Source organism: Perna viridis, chromosome 6 (assembly GCF_037379345.1).
Source record: "Perna viridis isolate PV_CMFRI_1.1 ecotype Kerala chromosome 6, ASM3737934v1, whole genome shotgun sequence".
NCBI classification, from domain to species: Eukaryota; Metazoa; Mollusca; class Bivalvia; order Mytilida; family Mytilidae; genus Perna; species Perna viridis.
This window is the reverse complement of record NC_142450.1, coordinates 37416397-37441615: the sequence shown is the minus strand read 5'-3', so window position 1 is coordinate 37441615 and position 25219 is coordinate 37416397. Positions and strand designations below refer to the sequence as shown.

At 32.8% G+C, this 25219-nt stretch overlaps 1 protein-coding gene across 3 annotated transcripts in view; it reads right to left on the bottom strand.

The window, feature by feature from the left end:
• Nucleotides 1–1560: 1560 nt before the first annotated feature.
• The window catches only part of LOC148614807 (ATP-dependent RNA helicase DHX33-like), a 30354-nt gene continuing 6695 nt past the window's right edge, over nt 1561–25219 (bottom strand). For 2 of the 3 annotated variants that reach the window (XM_088589206.1, XM_088589204.1), the window contains exons 2-20: nt 22970–23037; nt 21892–22046; nt 21416–21466; nt 21139–21210; nt 18199–18308; nt 17903–18020; nt 17047–17145; nt 16732–16817; nt 14706–14874; nt 13922–14019; nt 12095–12268; nt 11261–11351; nt 10371–10436; nt 8071–8159; nt 7188–7254; nt 6678–6782; nt 4390–4590; nt 3032–3141; nt 1561–2365 (exon numbers count right to left, since the gene is read on the bottom strand). In XM_088589206.1, the coding sequence (XP_088445332.1) occupies nt 2284–2365; nt 3032–3141; nt 4390–4590; nt 6678–6782; nt 7188–7254; nt 8071–8159; nt 10371–10436; nt 11261–11351; nt 12095–12268; nt 13922–14019; nt 14706–14874; nt 16732–16817; nt 17047–17145; nt 17903–18020; nt 18199–18308; nt 21139–21210; nt 21416–21466; nt 21892–22046; nt 22970–23030 (2004 nt within the window). In that variant the 5' untranslated portion in view covers nt 23031–23037 and the 3' untranslated portion in view covers nt 1561–2283. Of the gene's footprint in view, nt 2366–3031; nt 3142–4389; nt 4591–6677; nt 6783–7187; nt 7255–8070; nt 8160–10370; nt 10437–11260; nt 11352–12094; nt 12269–13921; nt 14020–14705; nt 14875–16731; nt 16818–17046; nt 17146–17902; nt 18021–18198; nt 18309–21138; nt 21211–21415; nt 21467–21891; nt 22047–22969; nt 23038–25108; nt 25163–25219 lie in introns of those variants that run through there. The other variant, XM_088589205.1, reaches the window with a different exon arrangement.

Below are 25219 nucleotides of genomic sequence, written 5' to 3'. Positions count from 1 at the left end.
TTTCAGTACAAACAAAATCGTATAAAGAAAATAAGAAGGTGCAAGGTTAATTTTAACCTGATGTTTTTGACACTAGTTTTTTTTTATCTTCTATCATATCTGCCGACAATTGTTATGTTTGTTATCACGACTCAAGACAAACATTTCTGGTTTAAACTTCCTGGTGTAGAGCTCAATATTCTGATCTTCATGAATCGATTATTTATTGTAGAACATACAGTCAATCCATATATTTACAGCATCTTTGACTACAAATTCAGACACTACATTAAAAGATTACTTGGATGGAAAGGGAAATAACATCAGGCAAAAACTGCAAAATGAGTCACCATTTATTGTATATATCTTCATTATTAGTGTCTTTTCAATTTTTCAATGTTAATAGAAAACACTTGATATAGACACTGTAAATTCAGAAACAAGAAATACTGTGAGCAAGCTCTCAATGAGAACATCCCAAGATTAACTGGATTTAAATTTCATCCCTAAAGTTGGATTACCTCCCTTTGGGCAAATATTCCTTCATGCATGTTTACAAATGATGCATATTCCTTCAAAAACCCTTGAATTTAGGAGTTTTTGGTGCTTTTGAGGTTTATAAAACATGTGAACTTGAAAAGTTATTTCCCTGTAGACTTCACTGACAATAATCATATTTCATCATGCATACAATGTATCTAACTATGATGGCTAACCTTCCCGTACATTTTCATCAACTTGTGCTATTTGATGTTTAATTCACATAACTCTTAAAAGAATATGTACAAACAATAAACAAGAGGCTTCAAGAAGCCTGAATTGCTCACCTAGTCATTTTTAACCATTAAAGGGCAATAACTCTTACAAGGATTCATCTGACGACTTTCATCACAAGAAACTTTTTTAGGCCTTATAATAAGGATCATTTCGGCAATAGAAAGAATTTGGCTAAACATAATGGTTTTGGAGATATATGCAAAAAAACTACTGGAAAGCAGTAGACTTCAAATTTAAATATTTGATTTATTGTAGCAGCGGTAAGTGCTTGGATACTTTTTAATAATATATTTCAAACCATTTAGCCACTTACTGAAGTGCAAATAATTTAAGGAGGTAGACCTAGGGTAAGGGACATTACTCTTACAAATCATTGGAACTTTTGCATTTACCATTTTACATCAATCTCATGCAAGCATCAAAGTAACTTGGACGGATTTCATTCGGTTTCAAATGAAAGCTTAGAAGACATTAGTGAAATTTAATACGATACAAACATATCAATGATTTCATGAGTTATGTCCCTTACCCTAGGTCTACCTCCTTAAGTTTAATTGTTCTTCCAATGAGACTGCCAATCAGGTTGTAATGTGTTGGTGGGTTATGTCCCTTTGAAAAAACTCGCTTAAATGGCTTGCATTCCCTAAATATGAAATAGGACTATTGCCTTTATATCACAATTAGTGTAATAAATGCATTTAATACTTTATTTGCAATATTCTACCGAGATTGTCTCTGTTCAACACTTACCAGTCTATAATGCCTAAATAAATCATTTTTGTCAATTAAAGAGTTACTCAGTACTAAGTTTTTACATGTTCTTTTATTCAATAACATAAATAATAACAATGCAATATGTAATATAGACTAACCACTGAACATTTTCATTTCTTTTTCTATAGTTGATAAAAAAAAATCATGGTTTTGGTCTTTACGAGACATTTTACTATAATAATAACAACCTCTAAATCCTGCATGAAGGTATTTTAGATGAATAACAATTCTACACAAATTATAATGTGCATCCTACTTGCTCAGAGTACATTTTTGTATATGGAGCATACTGTTATTTTTACCAACCATGAGCATAGTTTTTTTAGCTAGCAAGATACCTGAACTTTATACCAAAAAGTTGACAATGGTCTTAAGAAAATGATGAAGAACCAAATAAAAAACTAATTGTCATTTTTGCAATGTAAACAGATGTGCTAAAGTAACTGCTAGACTCACTCTCTTTTTTAGTGTTAACTCCTTTAACTATGAAACAAAAAATCACCAATAAAGAAAAAAAAAACAAAACAGGTTTTCTTTACATGAAAGCAAACACTGTACCTAAAATCCCTTCAAGTGTTTTGAAGTGGACAGACAGACAGGGGTTTACCATAATTTAACTAAGAACCTTGAATAATTGCAATCATCATAACCCTGAGGATTATTCAAGGCACAGGAGTACCTGATGAGATTATTGTGTATTTTCACAATATCACAGAATTTAAGTAGGCATCACATGTAAACAATGTCAATCATTCATCCAGGGTTTGGCTTCTTCTTTCTGAAATACTGTGGAGAAGCTTCATACAACCAATCAGGATCAACTACACTCAAGTCTCTGTAAAATAAAGATGTCTCATAATATGCTGACTCAACAATTGTGGTAAACATTACTATTTGTCATTTAAGACTGGAATAAGTTTATAATGACAGCAATATCAAGAATAATTTAGTTTATGTAACATAATAATACCACCATGTAGTTTTTATTAATGTATTTCAAGCCCAATTATATTTTTGTGTAATTACAAAAAAACTACAGTTGACAGTAAAGACTTTAAAAATGTTCTCAGTAAAACAAAACACAAAACTAAATCTGGTCTAACAAATTTCTAATTTAAGTTATTGAAATGTTATCAATTGACCTACTGAATTAAAATGTCAAAAGATTTCTTTCTTGTCTGTCAAGCCTCCATCTGTGCAAGTTTCATAAAAATCCATTCATACAAAATAAAGTTATAAAACCAATAACATTTGGAAGGACTGAAAGGTGAGGAACAGGAGAGAAATTATAAAACTTAATTAATATCTACCTACATCTTCCTTGTAATCAAAATGAGACCAGTGCCTCTTCATGTACACCTAACTTAATTAATATCTACCTACATCTTCCTTGTCATCAGAATGAGACCAGTGCCTCTATATGTACACCTAACTTAATTAATATCTACCTACATCTTCCTTGTAATCAGAATGAGACCAGTGACTCTTTATGTACACCTACCTCATGTAACATTTAGTTGTCTTGATCAATTCATTGTATATAACATAGGCAGGTTTACATCTGAACAATGCTGAGGATGGATGAATGGCTACTGTCTTCCTACAGGACAGCTATATCATAAAAATATGGATAACATTATCAATACAACATAGATATAAATATTTATCTTTAATTGTCAAAATCTGCAAAATATGAAGATTTTCCCATGTGATGAAACCTTGTTGATACAAAATATCACTTTCTACATATATGTCAAGTTACACATCACTGCTCATCACCACATGTCTCAAAGTGTTGTCACAACTCAACATCACGTCTCATAGTGATATCTGTATAAACAGATATGTCAGATACACATCACTCTCATCACCACATGTCTTAAAGTGTTGTCACAACTCAATATCACGTCTTATAGTGATATCTGTATAAACATATATGTCAACATACACATCACTGCTCATCACCACATGTCTCAAAAAGTCGTCACAACTCAACATCACGTCTCATAGTGATATCTGTATAAACATATATGTCAACATACACATCACTGCTCATCACCACATGTCTCAAAGTGTTGTCACAACTCAACATCAAGTCTCATAGTGATATCTGTATAAACATATGTCAGACACACATCACTGCTCATCACCACATGTCTCAAAGTGTTGTCACAACTCAACATCAAGTCTCATAGTGATATCTGTATAAACATATGTCAGACACACATCACTGCTCATCACCACATGTCTCAAAGTGTTGTCACAACTCAACATCAAGTCTCATAGTGATATCTGTATAAACAACTGTTGCCACCAGGTACAAACAGTTGAAACTGCATATAATGATGTTTATGTCTGTGTACTAATACATCTTTAAGCATTGTTAAAAATCTTCAGAATAACAGAGAACGTTATTCTGTCACTGGGAATCTACCGCTAAGTAAAATATTTAATTATTAACTGAAAGAATACAAGAGGGAATGTATTTTTGTCTAGCTATCAACAAGAGAAGGACTTTGAACTAAATGTCAGTCCATAAACAAAACTGTACAAATCTATCATTCAACAATTACTTTTCAACAAGAATTACAGGGAAACAAAAATAGAAGATCAGTTACCAACAAGATGTTGGTTTTCAGAATGTGTATAAATAAAGTTGGAGTAGGGTTTGTATACAAAAAAAAGAAATATCATATTAACTAAAGAAAGTGAAAGATTCTCTAGAAGTAACCTCTCTACAGAAATATTTTCCCTTCACTCTCTTTGGAGCTCAGCTTCATTTGTATTTTTCCCTAACTCAATGCTCATTCTTGCAAAACTATATTCTCCTTTTCTATGAGAAACAGCTCTCATACTTACGGAAATATATTCTCCCTCTCTCTGGAGTTCAGCAGCATTCATAAAGAATCCAGCACATAAACATTTCCTGATGGAGTTGGTATCTTGTCTACATGATTCTAGAGGAAGCTTGAGGTTCTCACATATTCCTCTCAACTGTTTTCTGATCTCCATGGCTAATCTCATATTCCTCAAGTTGATAAAATTCTCATGACACCATTCCTGTCAAAAATATATTCTTATATCAAGATAATGAGATAAATCCTAAAGGAAGAATTATTCAGATTCTCATTCACCTAGTTTTTTACCTTAGATGATTGAGAGAAAAAAATTGATTCAAATAGTCAGATCACTCAGATTCATAAGTCAGTATAACCTCTGTTATAGACCAGATCTGACCAAAGACGACCTCATTTTTACTTAACAATGTCATCCAGCATTTATTAATTAAAGCTTGTAATTATGACCAATTCATCAAACGAATTTCCAGCTTATTTCACACATGGGTGCTAGTGTTTGACATGTTTATGATTTCGTAGACCTGATGATCTAAGGCTTCAGAGCCATTGACACGCCATTCAATAAAAATAATTGAAGTTGAGAACAAAGTACAATTAAACAAAAACACAAATATCAATTTAAGTCAGAAATACTATACTTAGTAACATCGCTGGAATAATATGCTGTTGAAAACAAACCACTCAAATCAGATTTCCGCTGACACCTACGATATAAATGCACACGACTGACCCTCAACTTATCCGCCAAATTCGACTTATCTGTGTTTTTTTCCGTAGATTTTGGTTAAAATTAGGCAATTTGACTTATACTCCACATCGACTTATAGTCTGGAAAAAAATACGGTAAATATTTTTTTTCTTCAAAGCCGATTTGTTAATGTAACTGAAAAACAATATCATTGACTGAATGTAAAGAAAATGAGGTGGATGAGGTTACATGTGAAACAAATATTATGGTTAACTTAATATGCTCTGCATTTACAATGAGGTAGGTAAGCCTCCGAAGCACAGATTTACTCTGTTTCCTTTGACACCTTTATATACTCTGTATATATTGAGGTAAGTATGCCCCCCTCCAGCACAGATTTACTCACTTTGTTTCCTTTGACTCCTTTATATCCTCTGTATATATTGAGGTAAGTATGCCCCCCACCTCCAGCACAGATTTACTCACTTTGTTTCCTTTGACTCCTTTATATGCTCTGTATATATTGAGGTAAGTATGCCCCCCACCTCCAGCACAAATTTACTCACTTTGTATTCTTTGACTCCTTTATATGCTCTGTATATATTGAGGTAAGTATGCCCCCCTCCAGCATGGATTTACTCATTTTGTTTCCTTTGACACCTTTTATACTCTGTATATATTGAGGTAAGTAAGCCCCCTCCAGCATGGATTTACTCATTTTGTTTCGTTTGACACCTTTTATACTCTGTATATATTGAGGTAAGTAAGCCCTCCTCCAGTATGGATTTACTCATTTTGTTTCCTTTGACACCTTTATATACTGTGTATATATTGAGGTAAGTATGCCCCCCTCCAGCATGGATTTACTCATTTTGTTTTCTTTGACGCCTTTATATACTCTGTATATATTGAGGTAAGTAAGGCTCCCTCCAGCACAGATTCCTTTGGATTTACTCATTTTGTTTCCTTTGACACCTTTTATACTCTGTATATATTGAGGTAAGTAAGCCCCCCTCCAGCATGGATTTACTCATTTTGTTTCGTTTGACACCTTTTATATTCTGTATATATTGAGGTAAGTAAGCCCTCCTCCAGCATGGATTTACTCATTTTGTTTCCTTTGACACCTTTATATACTGTGTATATATTGAGGTAAGTATGCCCCCCTCCAGCATGGATTTACTCATTTTGTTTCCTTTGACGCCTTTATATACTCTGTATATATTGAGGTAAGTAAGGCTCCCTCCAGCACAGATTCCTTTGGATTTACTCATTTTGTTTCCTTTGACATCTTTTATACTCTGTATATATTGAGGTAAGTAGGCCCTCCTCCAGCACAGATTTACTCACTTTGTTTCCTTTGACTCCTTTATATACTCTGTAGATATTGAGTTAAGTAAGCCCCCTCCAGCACAGATTTACTCACTTTGTTTCCTTTGACACCTTAATATACTCTGTATATATTGAGATAAGTAAGCCCCCCCACCCCCCACCTCCAGCAGATTTACTAACTTTGTTTCCTTTGACTCCTTTATATGCTCTGTATATATTGAGATAAGTAAGCCCCCCCCCTACCCCCCACCTCCAGCAGATTTACTAACTTTGTTTCCTTTGACTCCTTTATATGCTCTGTATATATTGAGGTAGGTTATATGGTCACCATCACTGGATATAAACTTCTGTCTTGTTTCTAATGCCTCTTCTCTCTACAAAATGTTTCGCACTTCAACAAGATTTCTTGAGATTTCAAAATGACAATAAACTTTCCAATTAGCAGTAAAAAATATATAGCATAATCATACATACAGCAATGGTTTTTTTTTATCTCTGCAGAAAATAGGATTGTTTTGGTATCACTATAAGGGTTTTTATTTCGAATTCTAACTACGGGTATTGCTGAAAAAAGATTTTCTTAATTTCTAAAATCAAAACTGCTAGAGTCTGACTATAACAACAAAATCATAACGACAAGTGTACACGGAAATTTACAGTTGTTATTTTCATTTGCTTTGCTTAATGTTGAGACTGAATTTCTCAATCAAAGTTTAGTGTTTTCACTGTTTGATGGAAGATTTAAACAGGAACAACCCTACTTATCATTTTCCACTTACCTTACTCTGTGGAGTAAACACAATGGAGTCCACAGACAGCATACTCACAATACTCAGTACTTCCTCTCTACAAAATATATTGACATTAAAAAAAAATATAAATACATATAAAAGTCATGCACTCCCACATGTACTTTAGAGGAAATACATATGCAAATGAACAAAACTCTTCACACTTTTATACCACTAAATATATGTGACACTTAATGTTCAAACTTTGAGTGTCTATTCCTTCAAACCCCAATTTAATTTATTGGAAACTAACCAGTACTCAGTTTTTCATTGTTCTCACTGCCTGATATTTTTTTATCAAATGATACTAAAACATATGGGTAAATTCTGACAACAAAGTTATATCAACTGTGACATTGTTAATAAACTGAACAACACCCGTATTGAACCCCTCTATAGAATATCAGATATTTCGGTACGATGATGTTTTTTGATGACTTCAAAACTGTCGTTATTCCGTTTATCCCTAACTTTCATGTTTTGTCATTGTTCTTACTACATATTTCTGATCTCAAGTTACTTTTCTAATTCTAGTAAGTAATTTCCAATTACATTGTTACCGTTATGTGAAATTAAGTATAATGTCACTGATAAAAACAAAATAATATTAGTTTTATTTTCATCAAACTCACAGAATATGTCATACAATTGGACAATCGAAATGCAAGCTGTGCAAAAAAGAGTGATTGGGGGAAAAACAGAAGTAAAAGACAGAGCAATAATATATACATGATTTTCCTCAGCCAACAAAAAATTGGAAATTGGTGAAATCAGAAGTAGATGTACAGTAAAAAAAAACATAAAAGTAATATTCGGATCAAGTCTGATTATTTCTCAGTTTTATTATATATTCTATGCAGTATTTACTTACACACAATGGTTATCTTTTGCCACTAAAATAGATTTTGCTAGTCTGGGGTCCAATGGGAAAGACACCATCTGTCTTCCAAGAGGAGTTAACTGCAATAAAAAAAATCATTACACTTCATACTTTAAAGTTTCCATTTAAACAATGTATTACTGACACACCCATATTGTGTAATGTTGCATGTTAGATATTTTCATTACATGTGATATTGCTCGCTATCTTTTTGATTGAACTTCATTAAATGTATACCAAAATACTTTTTCTAAAAATAAACACGAAAAGTGAAAAATCTTAAAATTTCTACAAAGCAATGTAATAAAACAATTATGACAGTTCCGTGCATACAATATCATGTTTCAAGGAACATTAAGATCTCTTACTGAAGTTGTATTTCCAACAAATATTTTCCATAATTCATATACAGTCTAACTTCACTCGCTCAAACAAGAATGACTCAAACACCCAGGATTTCTTGAACACAATCCTAAATACCAAACTTTTCCTAACTTCACTCGCTCGAACCTGGATGACTCAAACACCCAGGATTTCTTGAACACAATCCTAAATACCAAACTTTTCCTAACTTCACTCGCTCAAACCTGGATGACTCAAACACCCAGGATTTCTTGAACACAATCCTAAATACCAAACTTTTCCTAACTTCACTACCTCGAACCTGGATGACTCAAACACCCGGGATTTCTTGAACACAATCCTAAATACCAAACTTTTCCTAACTTCACTCGCTCGAACCTGGATGACTCAAACACCCAGGATTTCTTGAACACAATCCTAAATACCAAACTTTTCCTAACTTCACTCGCTCGAACCTGGATGACTCAAACACCCAGGGTTTCTTGAACACAATCCTAAATACCAAACTTTTCCTAACTTCACTCGCTCGAATTCGGATGGCTCGAATACCCTGGATTTCTTGAACACAATCCTAAATACCAAACTTTTCCTAACTTCACTCGCTCGAACTCGGATGGCTCGAACACCGGGGATTTCTTGAACACAATCCTAAATACCAAACTTTTCCTAACTTCACTCGCTCGAACCTGGATGACTCAAACACCCAGGATTTCTTGAACACAATCCTAAATACCAAACTTTTCCTAACTTCACTCGCTCGAACCTGGATGACTCAAACACCCAGGATTTCTTGAACACAATCCTAAATACCAAACTTTTCCTAACTTCACTCGCTCGAACCTGGATGACTCAAACACCCAGGATTTCTTGAACACAATCCTAAATACCAAACTTTTCCTAACTTCACTCGCTCGAATTCGGATGGCTCGAATACCCTGGATTTCTTGAACACAATCCTAAATACCAAACTTTTCCTAACTTCACTCGCTCGAACTCGGATGGCTCGAACACCGGGGATTTCTTGAACACAATCCTAAATACCAAACTTTTCCTAACTTCACTCGCTCGAACCTGGATGACTCAAACACCCAGGATTTCTTGAACACAATCCTAAATACCAAACTTTTCCTAACTTCACTCGCTCGAACTTGGATGGCTCGAACACCCGGGATTTCTTGAACACAATCCTAAATACCAAACTTTTCCTAACTTCACTCGCTCGAACCTGGATGACTCAAACACCCAGGATTTCTTGAACACAATCCTAAATACCAAACTTTTCCTAACTTCACTCGCTCGAACTCGGATGGCTCGAACACCCGGGATTTCTTGAACACAATCCTAAATACCAAACTTTTCTCCTATGTAATCAATATGATCACCCTGGATTTTTCATACTTCAATTTCTCAAACAAACTGAAATAACTAGCCAGTCTGTTTGGCAATAAATCTTAGAGAATAAGTTTTTTCAAAGTAAACACAGTATTTTTAATGTCTACAAATCAACATAACCTTCCGAAAGCAAATGAAAAATATCCAAGAACAAACAAAACTTCATAGGAAGTAAGCATTTCTAATGATACAGTAGATTTGAAATGGCAACGAAAGAAATCTAGAAAATTCAAACTTTAATTTCTCAAACTCCAGATAACTCAAGCACATTCAATGGTCCCATGGAGTTCGAGCAACTGAGGTTTGACTGTACTGTCTTTCAATAGTAAATACTTTTGATTTCAAAGATCTCCAATTTTATAGAGGTCTCACTCATTTCTTTTAATAATAAATATCTTGGATATATAATTCCTCTAACTAGAAAGTTGCATTTCCAACAAATATTTACGTAATTCATATGAAACATGTTAAACATTCATGAAAACCAAAATTTATTAATTTGAATATTAAATGTATAACTTTAAAGAGTTGATTACCTTCAAAGCGGGTTCTTTCTCAACTGCTCCAAGGTTATGTAACTGGTCTATAGCAGCTACCAATGACTAAAAAGAGGAATTCATCATAAATAATAAAATTTAATATTGCTTTACATGGCTTAAATAGTTAACTTAAATTATCAACACTGATTAACCACTTCAATTATCAACACTGCTTAACCAGTTCAATTATCAATCAGTGCTTAACCAGTTCATATATCAATTAATGCTAAACTGGTTCAATTATCAACACTGTTTAACTAGTTCAATTATCAACACTGCTGAACTAGTTCAAATATCAATCAATGCTAAACTTGTTCAATTATCAACACAGATAACTAGTTCAATTATCAATCTCTGCTTAACTAGTTCAATTATCAATTTAATTATCAAATCTAACTACAGGTATTGCAGAATACAATTCAATTCTGATATCTTTTTCTGGTTTTAGAAAATATCCTAATCTTATTTTTTTTTTTTTAATATTTATCTTCTGGTAATGTTAAAGAACTAATTTTCACAGTCTAATAATTTTCCCTATTTTCGTAGTGGACAGAAAACCATGAAAATTAATATGTTAACAGTATTTAGTTGACTAGTGCCATTTGGAATTCAATTGACTAGAAACAGCCATTTTGTTTCTATATATGACCAAGAAATTGTATTGGAGTTAATTTCAGACATTTTCATAAAAAGGGGGTAGTTTGTATGCAAATATAAACATTTACTCCAAAGTTGTCATCTTACATTTCTCTACTGAAATATACAAGAAAACACTTAATGCTATGTACATGTAGTAATATGTTATTGAATAAATATCTGCTTTTTCATATTACTAATTTTGATTGAACATCTAACGTACTGGTAAAGAGTATTATGGCAAAAATTACCTCTTTTGAAGGTTTATCCATAAAGTCAAAGTTGAGAACATCAGTTATTCCAAGAGCCAGTAACTGTAATACTATACTGGAAAGGTTACACCTGTAATACAAAGTTGACCTACACTGAAAGATAGTTTTGTTCTCACTGTATCAATCTGTGTGTTCAAACTGTATATATCTTGACTTCCTTTCAACCTAAACGGAAGGACTGTTTAATGCTCACCCAGCATTTTATGCCCAAAATACCATGGAATCCATATCATATTAAATAAAAGGTACATTAAAATGTATATTCTATTGTTTGTATGTTTGTTTTTTTCTCATGGGTAAAGTGGGGTATATTTAATATGAAAAATGGGTTCTGAGCAGAAAGATTTGGGAAAATTTGGGGAGTACTTCATATAGAGTGGTTTCAACAACAAAAATTTTTTTTACTTTGTGACCAAGGAATTTCAAATTATATGGATAATACAGGGAAAAAAGCCATTTTGAGTGAAATCATAGGGCTGTACCAAAAAGACAGTGATTTTTATAGAAGTTGTAAGGAATATAGGGCCATTGAAGGTCTAAATTTAGAAACTGTTCTTTCAATGACTACCTGAGTATAACTGGAACTGTATTTTCATTGTTTATCTGTGTACTTCTGAAAATGTTCTTTCATTGACTACCTAAGTATAACTGGAACTGTATTTTCATTGACTATCTGTGTACTTCTGAAAATGTTCTTTCATTGACTACCTGAGTATTTCTGGAACTGTTCTTTCATTGACTACCTGAATATTTCTGCAGCAGTATTTTCATTGACTACCTCAGTATTTCTGGAAGTGCATTTTCATTGACTACCTGAGTATTTCTGGAACTGTATTTTTCTTCAAGGAATCAAACTCGTCCTCTGTATAGATTCTGTAACATGCCCCAGCTCTCTCCCTTCCTGCCCTACCAGTCCTCTGTAAGGCCTGTGCTTTAGAGATTTTTACAACCTTTAACAGGTCTAAACCACTGCTTGGGTTAAATAATCTGAATAACAACATGTTTTAAGAACTAAACATTTCAACAGACAAATGAAATTATAATATAAAATGTATAAATATTAATAAATACAGTAGATTCCGCTGAATTGCATAGCCTATTTGCTAATAAAAATTATGCAAATAACCGGGCTATTCTTATAACCAAAATTACGATTTTACCGAAAGTGTGAGTTCAGGTAAGACGACAATACTGTGGATCAACCAGGGATATCACTGTTCAACATTTCTGATCTTGTATTTAATTGTTATAGACCTTCACATTGTATTGTTCTTTTATCAATAAATAATAATATATATTGTGTTTGTCTTGTTTATTGACCTTCTTTACGTCATGTGTATTCATAAGTAAAATCACGTGTTTCTCATCTATAAATAGTCAAGTAATTTCCTGACCTTTCTATGAAAGAAAGTCCCATATTTCATATTTCAGCCAGGATTCAGTGTAATATTCATCAATGTTTGCAGTTTCTGGGCTTTTGAAATGGTCTGTGTGTTTTTATTCCTCTGTTCAATCACCATTGTACACTGATAGTTGTGTATTATACGTGTCTTTGACCTCAATATATTCCTATGAAGTGTGGATAGTATGGGGCACCTTAGGGTAGTTGAATTTCGTTAGACATTGTACTGAATGAATGATGACTTTTAATTTTCAGTTGATATTTATGCCTAGTAACCCAAGCTCACTAAAAACTGTTCAGCTCATTAAAGAAAATTAAATTTACATTGATAATCATTTGTAGTCGGAAGAATTTAAATAGGGACAAAAAATACCCCAAGCCAAACCCCAAGCCGCATCATAAGATGATGTTTGGCATGTCGTCAGAAGTCATTGCTGACCTAGGTGCTTGTTTATTTTAATGTAATTCGAAATCATTTAAATTGTCTTTTATGTCCATTATGTTTTTAATCCATTATTAACACCTCCTGATTGATGATAATCTAGTTTTTACAACAATAAATATGATTGACATATTTATGACCCGAAGGCTTAAAATAGAATTTGGGAAAAACCTGTCTTTACCTGGATGAGGCAAAATTCTCTATGCAATAAACCGAAATGCACCTGCAAGGCCTACGCAAATAAGCGATTTTTTCCCTAATAGAATAATAGGAAATGGTTTTGTGCAGGAGAAAAGTATGCTAATAACCGAAATATGCAATAAAGCGATATGCGATTAAGTGGAGTCGACTGTAGTTTGTCATTTCCATAAATATGATGTATTTGAAAAAAAATGAAACAATTAATCCTCATTAAAGTTTCCTATCCTCATCTATCTAAGCCAATACTGATTTTGTCCTTATCTATCTAAGCCAATACTGATTTTGTCCTCATCTATCTAAGCCAATACTGATTTTGTCCTTATCTATCTAAGCCAATACTGATTTTGTCCTGAGATTACAATATAATGGATTTTTCACTGCAATTCTAATTTTCCCTATACAGTATTTGTGATAGATGATGGGATGCAAAAATTGAAATGTGAATTTTTACCCCCCTAACATCTAGTGTTATTCCTCATGCTTATACATGGCATATCCAGGGATTGTGAAAATTATAACAGATGTGAACTTTTCAATGCAGAAAAAACATTACAATCATATAGCATCTTATACATGCATAATCATTAATACTTACTTTGCTTTTACCACACCAGTATCTATAACAAACTTGATACCATGTATAGTAACTGAAGTCTCTGCAATATTAGTAGCTACTATCACTTTTCTGGATCCCTGAAACATATATTTGTTATAACACTGAGAAAAGATTGTTTTTTTTTACAACAAAAAAATATTTATTCAACTATTAATCTTTATAATTTGACCAAAAATACAAACCATTCAAGGTGAAAAAGAAAGGTCAAAGCATGTGATGCTTACAGACTGATTAAGTGCTATTCTCACAAAGATCAGGTAATGGGTGAAGAATGGAGGAAAATAACACAAAAGTCTTTCCACGACTCTTATTTCTACCGTTACCTAGATTGTAGAAATGGCATTCATTTATTTTCAAAAGCGTCAGTAATGCAAGGTATAAATTATATTAAATGTATTCATCATCAAAGGGAGATAACACACTTTTCTACTTGTTTTTCTGCAACCTCTGACATTTCTATGACAAAAGAACTATCACACCCTCTTCAATAGACCACAATTATGAGCCCATATAGTCATTTGTGGGTTTTTTCCTAAGCATGGTTCATTATTTTTCAATTTTGCCTTAAATACAGTTTCTAGCACTTAAAAGGAAATAAAATTACCTGGAGCAATATGTTGATATTGTTACTTTGCTACATGTAATTGCAATGATGAAAATTGAGAAAAATCATTCAAGGGACAACAGCATGTTATAAAATTTCTGCATCAAAACTGGTATTCTTACTAAAATCCATTATTTTGCAATAGATAAACTTTCTTACCTGAGGAGTTTTATGGAAGACCTTGAGCTGTAAATGTGAAGGTAAAGCTGCATACAAAGGGCAGACAACCAAGGGTGGAGCTCCTACTGTATCTTTAGATATGTCACGGATACATCTAACTGTTGATTCTATCTCTTCCTGACCAGTCATAAAAATTAACACATCTTGGCTACAATCAGAAAAGAGTAGAAATCAAATACAAATAATATGCTGACTCAATCAAGTCAATTTGACATAAAGATTTGATTCTAAACCAATCAAACCAATGGAATTTCTATATCATTTTTCTGGAACTTTTCCAAGAAACAGAAAGTCTTATGCAATAATCAGAGAAAAATAAAAAAGACATCAGACGGCAATGACAAAAAAATGTTTGCATGCTCACAAAATTGATATGCCTCTGTTCACTTGGACTTCTAATATGTAATGCATGTAGCCTTATATTGCACAATATCCCTTTACAGGCAACCAACAATATAAACTATCTCCCTTCAAGTATATGTATATCTACATATAATTTAATTTCAGATGTAACACACTTTCTGATTGGATAAAAAATTGTGTCCATCATCTCATAACCAAATTTTGTTATGTGACTGTGACGTCATCAACTTTTTGGCTGATTTAGTCCTTAAAATTTGATACTACCCGGGTTCTCCATGACATCTTTTTGCATGGCATTGCACTTGTGTTACTTTCCTTGTGCCATGTATTAAAATTTGAACCACACATTGCAAATTGGCAATGTATTTCCCAATTACCGGTGCTTATTAATCACCTATATCTGTCATAATTCAATATGATTGGCACTAGTGTTTATTCTAATGGTAATTATACGATATTTTGATTGGTAATTTCCAGGGGGTTATTGTGTCAGGCAGTGAAACACACGTGTAAACAAATCTCAGATCGGCCAAATTCGCAATTATCACTGTCGTCAAAATCTTCAAAATTGAAATAAGCTGAATGATTTCTACTGTTTTATTTAATTAATAAAATTTGATAACTTTTCATATAATAAAATATAGAAAATATCAAGAGTTGAATTAAATTTGAGAAAGATCGGAGAGGGGGGTGGAGACGATCTTTAATTTATACAATATGGTCTTAACGATCTCAGCATTTATCTGACACAGAAAAGCAATCCAATTTGCTGAATTTTTTTGAAAGGGTGATGGATCAACTCCCAAAAACTCAAAAATATTGTTTAATGGCACAGATTCAGACAAAAACAACATTTGACTATTAAAGTTCTTGTGGTTAAATTATAAAGAACTTTTTAATGGTATCAACAAAATGACCAAACCTAACAGTGATTTTAATTTCTCTAGAGCCTAAGGAAGAAAAAAGTTTACCTTGGTCCAATTGAGTTACACGGTACAGACAGAAAGATTTACCATTGTAGATTATTAATTTCTATGTTGTAGCTTGTGTTATTACATACGTTTCATTCAACCTTTTCATACTTTCATTGGCAAGTTATTTTCTACATGAATCTGTCCAACCAAAGAGTGAACCATATGTTCATTTTGATCCATGGAGATCCCTGACTAATATTGAATTATAAGGAATGACCGCAATACTTTTTCGGTCTATTTACAATAACCTCAATGCCCATGGTGCCCACTTAAATATAACATGCTACACCGGTTTTTAGTGTGCACCATATGATCAAGGTTATTTCCTCATAGACCGAAAAAATTGAACCGTCATTCCTTAATTGATGTCTTAACTCATATGCAGTTTTTTCAGAATATATTGAGTAGTTAAGGAAGTGTCACATTCAGCAGATAAGAACAGGTAAAACTCTTTTAGTGCAGGCCTGAGACAATAATTATCTTCCGTCATTGAAATATAACTTCTAATTTTTCTATGAAGTTTCATAAAAATCCATTGAGCAATTAAGAGAAACTACACTAACAAGACTGTGTACAAAAGGATGAACAGACTGATAGACAGCATCATTGAGGGTTATAAAAAAGTATAAAACCCTATCTAATGTTCCAAATCAAGACGTCAAACCTACTTTGGAGGATTTTCTTTATGTATCTGGAAAAGAGTCACCACAGCTGCCATCACATAGTCAGACTGACTTGTTGTAGAGTAGTATACCTGTAACAGATATACAGGAGCACTCAGTACAGGTTTAATCATAACATACAAAAAATTAAAATTGAATTTAATATTTGCTATATTTTGTAAAAGGACAGATTTTTGTCAGATCTCCCGAATTGGATTATCTCCCTTTACAGATTGCCTTTCTTCTTTTACATTTGAATATAATCCCTTACCTTGCTATAAAATTTCTATCAGATTGAGGTATAATCAAGGTGCTGCTTACCTGAACAGGGTACTGTCTACCTTCAAGGTATAACACAGGTGCTCTGTTGAAATAATTTGAAAAATGATCTACATCCATTGTGGCTGACATCACTATAATCTACAAACAAAATTAACAAAATACAAAAAAAATGTACCAGGTACATGTATTATTGACATATGATCATAACTGCTAATACAATACAAAATTCTAAAGTGCACTAATACAGGACTTAGCCATCCAATACAGCTTTACTTGTCCAAAACATCATACTGGCTTGGTTAAAATACATGTTGGCCTAGGCCACTATGATGTACTGAACTAGTAAGTCAATAAAAGTATAATTGTGTAAGGTTTTCCATATTGATTATGCTATGCCTCAATCCAATATGGCTAGCCTTGGACCAATAACTGAGCCAATATTGAAAACCTTAAGCAAAAATATTAAATCATTGCCAAATTTTGTGCAACTTTACAGTCTCAATATGTGATTAGAAATTTGTTCAAACTATCCAGTTGATTTTTAGCAAAGTTTAAAGTGAGTTTTAATGATTCAGGTTAATTGCATGAAGACTTTGGTAATATTGTAGTAGTATTTTATATTAGACAAGCTTGTAAGGGCAATATATATCATACAATACCAGTAGATTATATATATTCAGTAATAATCATCACCTTTTTATTGTATAACAAAGGTCAAACTTTGATGTCATTAATTTTAACCTATTGGATTATATGATATGGTGACCTAGGTAATATTTTGTGGTAAATGTTTAGGTGTCATACAATGCAGGAACTTACAATTGCATAGATAAAAATTTATAGCCCAAAGATCTTGGTGGGACAAAAGCAACCCAGATTATGTCATGAATAGTACCTTCATCTGCTTAAGACCTTTATGCTTTCTTTCTCTTTGAGCCTTTTTCACAACACCAAACAGAACATCTGTATGAACAGTCCTCTCATGAGCTTCATCTAATATAATAACTGAGTATCTGTAAAGGTCAAAGGTTATAATTGAAAGTTTTAATTTTAGCACAGCCAACCCAATTGTATTTCCACACTGCTAAAAATCTCATGTTAATTTCCAATTCAAAGTGTATGAATGATTTTAAACACATCTTGCTCTGATATAGAATTAGCTGTATTTGAAGTATCTGTTGAAAAACTTACTTCATGATCAGAGGGTCTAAAGTTGATTCTCTCAGTAACATACCATCTGTCATGTATTTAATCTTAGTAGACTCTGATGTTACATCCTCAAATCTTACAGAATATCCAACCTACAGAAACCAAAATAACACTACATTTATATAATACAGTTTACATGATTAACAGATCAGGGGATTAGCACTCAAACCAGGGTCTATGATTGAAATCGCAGTCAGGATAACTTCACTTGATATGATTTATATCAACAAAAGAAGTTAATAAATTTGACTGCAATACTTCCAGTACATTAAAGAATTCAGAAATTACTGTAATGTTTTATAGTTTGAAAAAGAAATACCTAACTTGAAATCTCAACTTAAAACTCAAGAGCATTGACTCTTTTTTGAAAATATAAAAATGGTAAATTTTGATAGAAAAGGGCAATTACTCCTCTAAGGCATTGTCTTACAACCAGATTTGTTGGAAGAATTACAGCCTTCAAGATTTCCCATTCACATCATTAGTTTTTCTTCAACTATTACCATTTTTTCGTTAGTAATCAAAGAAAAAAAATGATTGATATTGAAAGATCTTAAAAAAAAAATTAGTTTAATATAACTTTGGACATACTGAAATAATTACCAGGTATAATAAAGAAAAACACAGTGAAACTTCTCCAAACCGGACCCTCAAACTACCAGTCTTCCCTTCAAATCGGCCGTTTTCAAAAGTCCCGGCTGATATACCTTAAAACCTGTGTGTTTTGTCTTCAATAGACCGGCCACCCCCCAAACTCCATCGGCCAGTTTTTCGAAGTTTTAGTTACATATTTCAAATAAAAACAACCTCTCAATTCCGGCCACCCAGTCATTGTTCACCTGTAATAAATGTGTCAACAAAACTGTAAATGATCACGTAATATTACGTAATTAATAATTCATTCACTGGCCGGTTTGCATTTCATCAGTGGACAGATGATAATAGAAGGGGACAGTAGTTTAAACAACAAATTTAATCCAGACATTACATCTTGTCACTGATTGGCTGTTAATTGGTGTGTGCACACGTCAGGCAACCAGGGGTCATTTAATAGTATGATCTTCATGATCTTTTATTTTTCAATTAATGTGACCTGGACCCAAGCCGAAACAACATAGGGGTGACTTTGTTGATAGGTAATTTACGAAAACAATACAAGTAATTAATTACCATCAATAGCCCTTTGATCTTTATTAAATACACATTTTTTCAAAACCGTGAACATAATTTTGTCGGCAGTACCTTTTGTAAAATCATATCATTTACAAATGATGCAAGCTTTGAAATGTAATAAAAGGCCAAAAATTTTGAATTGACATTAAACATGTCTCGACCAACAAACTGAAAAGGTGTAGGGTTATAGAACACATTAATGGAAACAGCTCTTAGAATGCACTGCTATTTTTCACAAAACCGGCCATCCCTATAAACCGGCCATTTTTTCTTGTCCCAGTGGTGGCCGGTTTGGAGAAGTTTCACTGTATAATATAAAAAAAAACAAATAGCAGTTTTTTCTTTAACAATTACCAGTTTAGTCATAAGTATAAAAATTGTGATTTTAGGCAAAAAAAGAACAAAATGCTTACAACTACCGTATATCTCGAGTATAAGTTGATCCACCTATAAGTCGGAACACCCTCTTTGGCCCAAAATTTCTGGAACCTAGCCCTGACCTGCTTATAAGTTGGACTGATTTCTGACAGCTGCATTGCTAACATTCCTTAATTACAATGAGTGTACCTGTTTGTTTTGATAACTTCAATAAATATTGAAATAAATAATTCCAAGCCAGAGTTGTTTTTATAGTAGCAGGTAATAAAATTCTTGAAAAGCCATATGGATTGTTTTGATACAGTCATTTTCTCATTCATTCTTATTTTAGTACAAACAATAACCAAAATTAAAATTAAAAATATAGTGAACAACAAAGATTAAAACAGAAAGTTTAATACTCTAACAACTCATTGGAAGATATTTCAGTCAGTTAAGAGGTTTTATTTTAAAGAAAAAGAAATTCATGAAAAGAATTACCAACTAAAATATTTATTACTTTTGTCACGAATTACGGTATGCTATTGGGTCATGTTTCTATTACACCTTCGGATATTTCAATGTGAGTGAACATAGGTAAAAATCAATACACAAATTAGATGAGTGGGAAATACAAATAAAATCAGTATTTTTGTGGCAAAATAAAGACTTTACTGCATCATATTTTAGCGGTAAAAGGCAGAAAATGAAGACAGTCTTCCTAAAACTGACATTTACAATTTAACATTGGGGTAAACGGCGCCAGTCTGGATGTTCAATGTTAGTGTCACGTTCATGTCAATTATCAAGCTTAAAATTTTAGTTCATAGTCAAGATCTCGTCTATAAGTTGGAACCCTTCCAAGTAGTTAAATATCTTAAAATCTGACTTAGAGGCGAGTATATATACGGTATCAATTTTTAACAAATTCAAAAAAACATATAACTTTTGATGGTGCATCTTAAGTCAGTTTCAGATTTTCTCTATTTCAAAGACATCACTTAAAAACATGACATATGTTGTATTCATAGGTATTGCAGCAATTTAGGATTACAAACATGATGTATAAGATTTATATGCTACATATGATAAGTAGAATCAGAATCATATACAGCATGGATGTAACATATCCCAAAGATAATTATGACCAAAATAATGAACTACATCAGACATATAGTTTCAAGAGAGATGATTTCTGTAAAATATAAAAAGATGATAACAGACAGCGGACAAAGACAGACACCAAGTGATGGCAACTAGTCTAGGAATCAATTAATTTTAAAACAATAAGAATCAAATATGTATAACATAAATATATAATAAATAACTGCCAATAACTAAACCACTTAGGAATGACCCAAAATCTGAAAATTAAAACAAATCATTATATACCAGTTTTCCTAATTCTGTTCCAGATTCTTGGGCAACTCTCTGTGCCACTGTAATGGCTGCAACTCTTCTTGGCTAAAAAGAAAAAAAAATAATATTTTATAAATTTCAAGTTACTAATACTTAAGCTTTTATCATTGTATCATCACTATTCATAACAATGAAAAAGAACAAAAACTACTTGTGTGCTCACCTTATAGCAAAATTAAGCTTCTTCAAAAGGTGAGTAACAGAACTAAAGTTTCTATTTCACATCACGAGAGTTATAACTCCAATATACCTGAGTAACTGCTATAAGAAGTCCCCTGTTAACACCTGCTTCCTGGATATACTACAATGTAAAATGATAAAGGTTACTGGTTATATAATTTTTTGTCAACATAGCTTCTTACATCTAAAAATTATGGCATCACATTTGTATTGGACACTATGGGAAATTCTTTTCGGAGACAATCCTGGTAAAAAATATATCTGGGCAATGTGATGGTATATGGACCTGGGGAGATCACTGCATTCCTATATAAAACCACTGTCAAAATATCAAAAGACAGCCTGTGATAAGTACTAAGTTGCAGAAGAAACTATAATGGAAAAGTTATAAATGGACAGACAGACACACAGATATCATTATCATGGTGTCTATCTGTCTATATATAAATATATAGAAAAGGGAGTCATGGCAACTATGTACTGGTAAATGTGTTAGAACATCATCACATAGTTCATCAAGATATCTAAATACATGTTAAGAATTACCTGGGGTATTTGGGTAGTTTTTCCACTCCCAGTTTCTCCAATAACAATGGCTGTGTCCAACATCCTCATCTGCTGTATTAATTTGTGTTTGGCAGGAAATATAGGAAGCTTTCTCCTCTCTTGTTGTAGGCGGTGCATGTTAAAACCATTTTGTGCTGTAGAAAGAAATATATGTATGTTTGAAGTTAGAAAGTTCACCAAAATTTTAGATAACATTACCTTTGTTATCATTGCCTTTCTTCACAAAAATGAATAACAAATTAGATTAGTTTTACTACATCAAAAACTGTTACTCCTTTCTTATATTCATGTTATTTTCAACCATTAGAACCTACCTGTTATATGAACAAGTCCTCTTTCATAAACACGCTCAAACTGAGTATTTTATCTCTAAACTCAAAGAAAAAGAATCATTAAACACAGTTGCAGCCCCTAAAAGTAACATAAATTTAAAAATGACGATCAAAAAACTTATTTAAAGTATAAAAATAGGAGATGTGGTATGATTGTCAATGAGATATCACCCAACTTCGTAAATTTTGAATTTTTATGCAGTCTGTTTTGGCATATTGATAATGCTGATAAAATGGGAATTTGGTATTTGTAATTTCTAAACAAATATGCTGTGATAAAGTCTACAGCATACACTAGTTATTTCAACTGCTTCTGAAGTTGAAATGAAAAAAAAATGTTTTACTCAGCAGAGAATACTATCATATGGTCAGGGACTTATAAAAAGAATACAAGCATGATGATGCTTCCATTTAATATTAAAAAACAATTAGGAAACAACATCAATCAGAACTTCTTTGTGACAGACACAGTTCATGTTTTAGGTAACCACTATTGACAAGTGTTTGTAAAATAAAATGTATTTGTAAATAATATATCTGTCTCACACATATTGTCTCTACTTCTCTCAACCAATCAGATTGCTTGAAATGGATTTGAAAACTTGATGGCTTGATAAACAAAACTTTATTAGGAATTAAACATTATACAGCTGTTTTTCACAAAACACTCAAAATATTCTACATTACAGAAAATTCTATAAAAACAAATAAATGTAACCTATTACCATTACTGCCATGTTGATTTTCAAATTTCTTTTTCTTGAAAGGTGGTTCTTCAGATGGCATACTGATTCTTAAATTAAAAAAAAACATGGCTTATTACTTGCAAATATATAAATGATATCAAACTCAGCATTATTGGTAAAGCATCATTCTAACAATATCATACACATGTATGTCAACAAAATTTAGAAATACAACCAGCATCATTGTACTAGAAGGTACTTCAAGCTAGTAGTGTTCTGTTGATTTATAAGTCTCAAATCAGTTGGTAGACCTTCTAGATGTGATTATCTGTCAAAATCACTGTTCACTCTTCATGGTAACTTTTGGGAACTATTTTCCTTCTTAAACAAGTTTAACCTATAGATCATAAACCAGGACAGTTTTTATCATTTCTACTCTTTAGATCAACATTTTGATAGAAAAAAAAATATCATTTACCGGTATATAAAAAAGAGCAAGTAATTAGTTTGTGTTGATGTTCAGATCAGAAATAGGTGCACATTAAAATAAAATAACTTTTAGCAACAGCTATAGAATAACCAATTACTATCAATAATAAAGGATAATCGATAAACAATTTTAACTGATTGGACAACACCCACTTGCTACAAGATCAAGGTTGCCATGATATACAGTACATGAAGCACACTAGGATTGGTTGTTTTGGACCTCGTAATAGTTAGCTAAGACTTCAAATACAACATACAGTGTCCTAGCTAGGGCAAAATGGAGGGGCGCCACACCCTGCCCCTATCATGCCCCTCTGCCCCCATTGAGTACCACTTTAGTGCCCATTTACAATTATCTGAATGGCCCTTTAAGATTTCCACTCTTGTTAATAAATTACCCCAAGCCAATTAAGAAGTGTCACCTTCATTAACTACATCCTGTCATAATTAAGCCTCAGGTAAACCTCAGGTAATTATCTGTGATCAATCAGCTGACAAAGGTTATCAGATAATGATTGACAAGTAGAAAATGAATCCCGATTGGATCTATAACAATTTTATGGACAGCCAATCATTGGTTAATAATCAATTTCTACTGCACAATTAAGTTTACAAATATTTTCAGGTTAACAGGTCTAAATTTTGTAGAACTACCGGTGTAAACAATTGCATGTTACACATGTTTGTTTATTCAAGATGTCAGTTACCTCCCTTATAATTTGAACATGTACATGTAATACATGTATGGAGATCCCAGTATTGCATTGTTTGAAAAGGGGTACACGGTATTATTCCTGGATATCATGGTTGCAAATTGACAAAAGCAAAAGTTTGTCACTTTCTATTCAATCTCAGACTGAAAATACATGTACATGTTGCCATAATTTCTCTTGGATCTAAATTGATAAAAAAAGTTACATCAAGTTTACGTAAAATTGCATTAAAAACTGATCAGACTTTTGCAGGGTCATTTTTTTTTCAATTCTGCAGAGAGTGCAAAAATAAACTGGGTTATTTTTTTTCAATTCTGCGGAGAGTGCAAAAATAAACTAACGCCTGAGATTCACTTCATATGGTCTGCTCATTTACACAGTTTAAAGCACCTTTTCGGCTAGTTTTGTGTGTAAGTGGCTATTGTCTTTCTATTGGCCAGCATGCCAACATGGATAGAGTTTACATTTAATACATAGAGAACATCTGAAAACATTGTCCAGACCAAGTTCCTTTTTGCCATCTCTGCAGAATGGATAAAATTAAAGCAATAAAAGTCATGCCAGCAACTCGGCGGGTGTTTCTAGAAAAGCACAGGACACTTACCCTACCGATGCACCTGGTCCATGCTCTCAGACTCAGTTTTTAGTGGAGTCCGAGTTGCTCGTTTGCTTTTGTTACTTTGTATGTATGATTTTGGTTACTCTATGTTCTTTGTTGTGTATGTCTGTTTTCCATGTCGGGTCTTTGTCCCCGGATTGCATTCTTTTGATTACCGCTATAACCTTGGTTCCCTTGAATGGCTTGATTACTCTGATATAATTTTACGTAAAAGGAATGCAACTTTCTCATGTCTAGGGGATGTTGTGCCAAGACTTATTCTAGATACACAGGTTCGTCTGTTGTAAGAGGGAAATTGGTAGTGAAATTGAGGCCACACTTGTCAAAAGGTAATGATGAACCTTAAATAAGTAGTACCGTTGAAAATCCTCTCACTACACGTGCTGTTTATTTACAAAAATCGGTTAAAACAAAGACTATTGTAGCGCAGATTTAGAAATACCTATAAAATTCACTCCCATAATCATC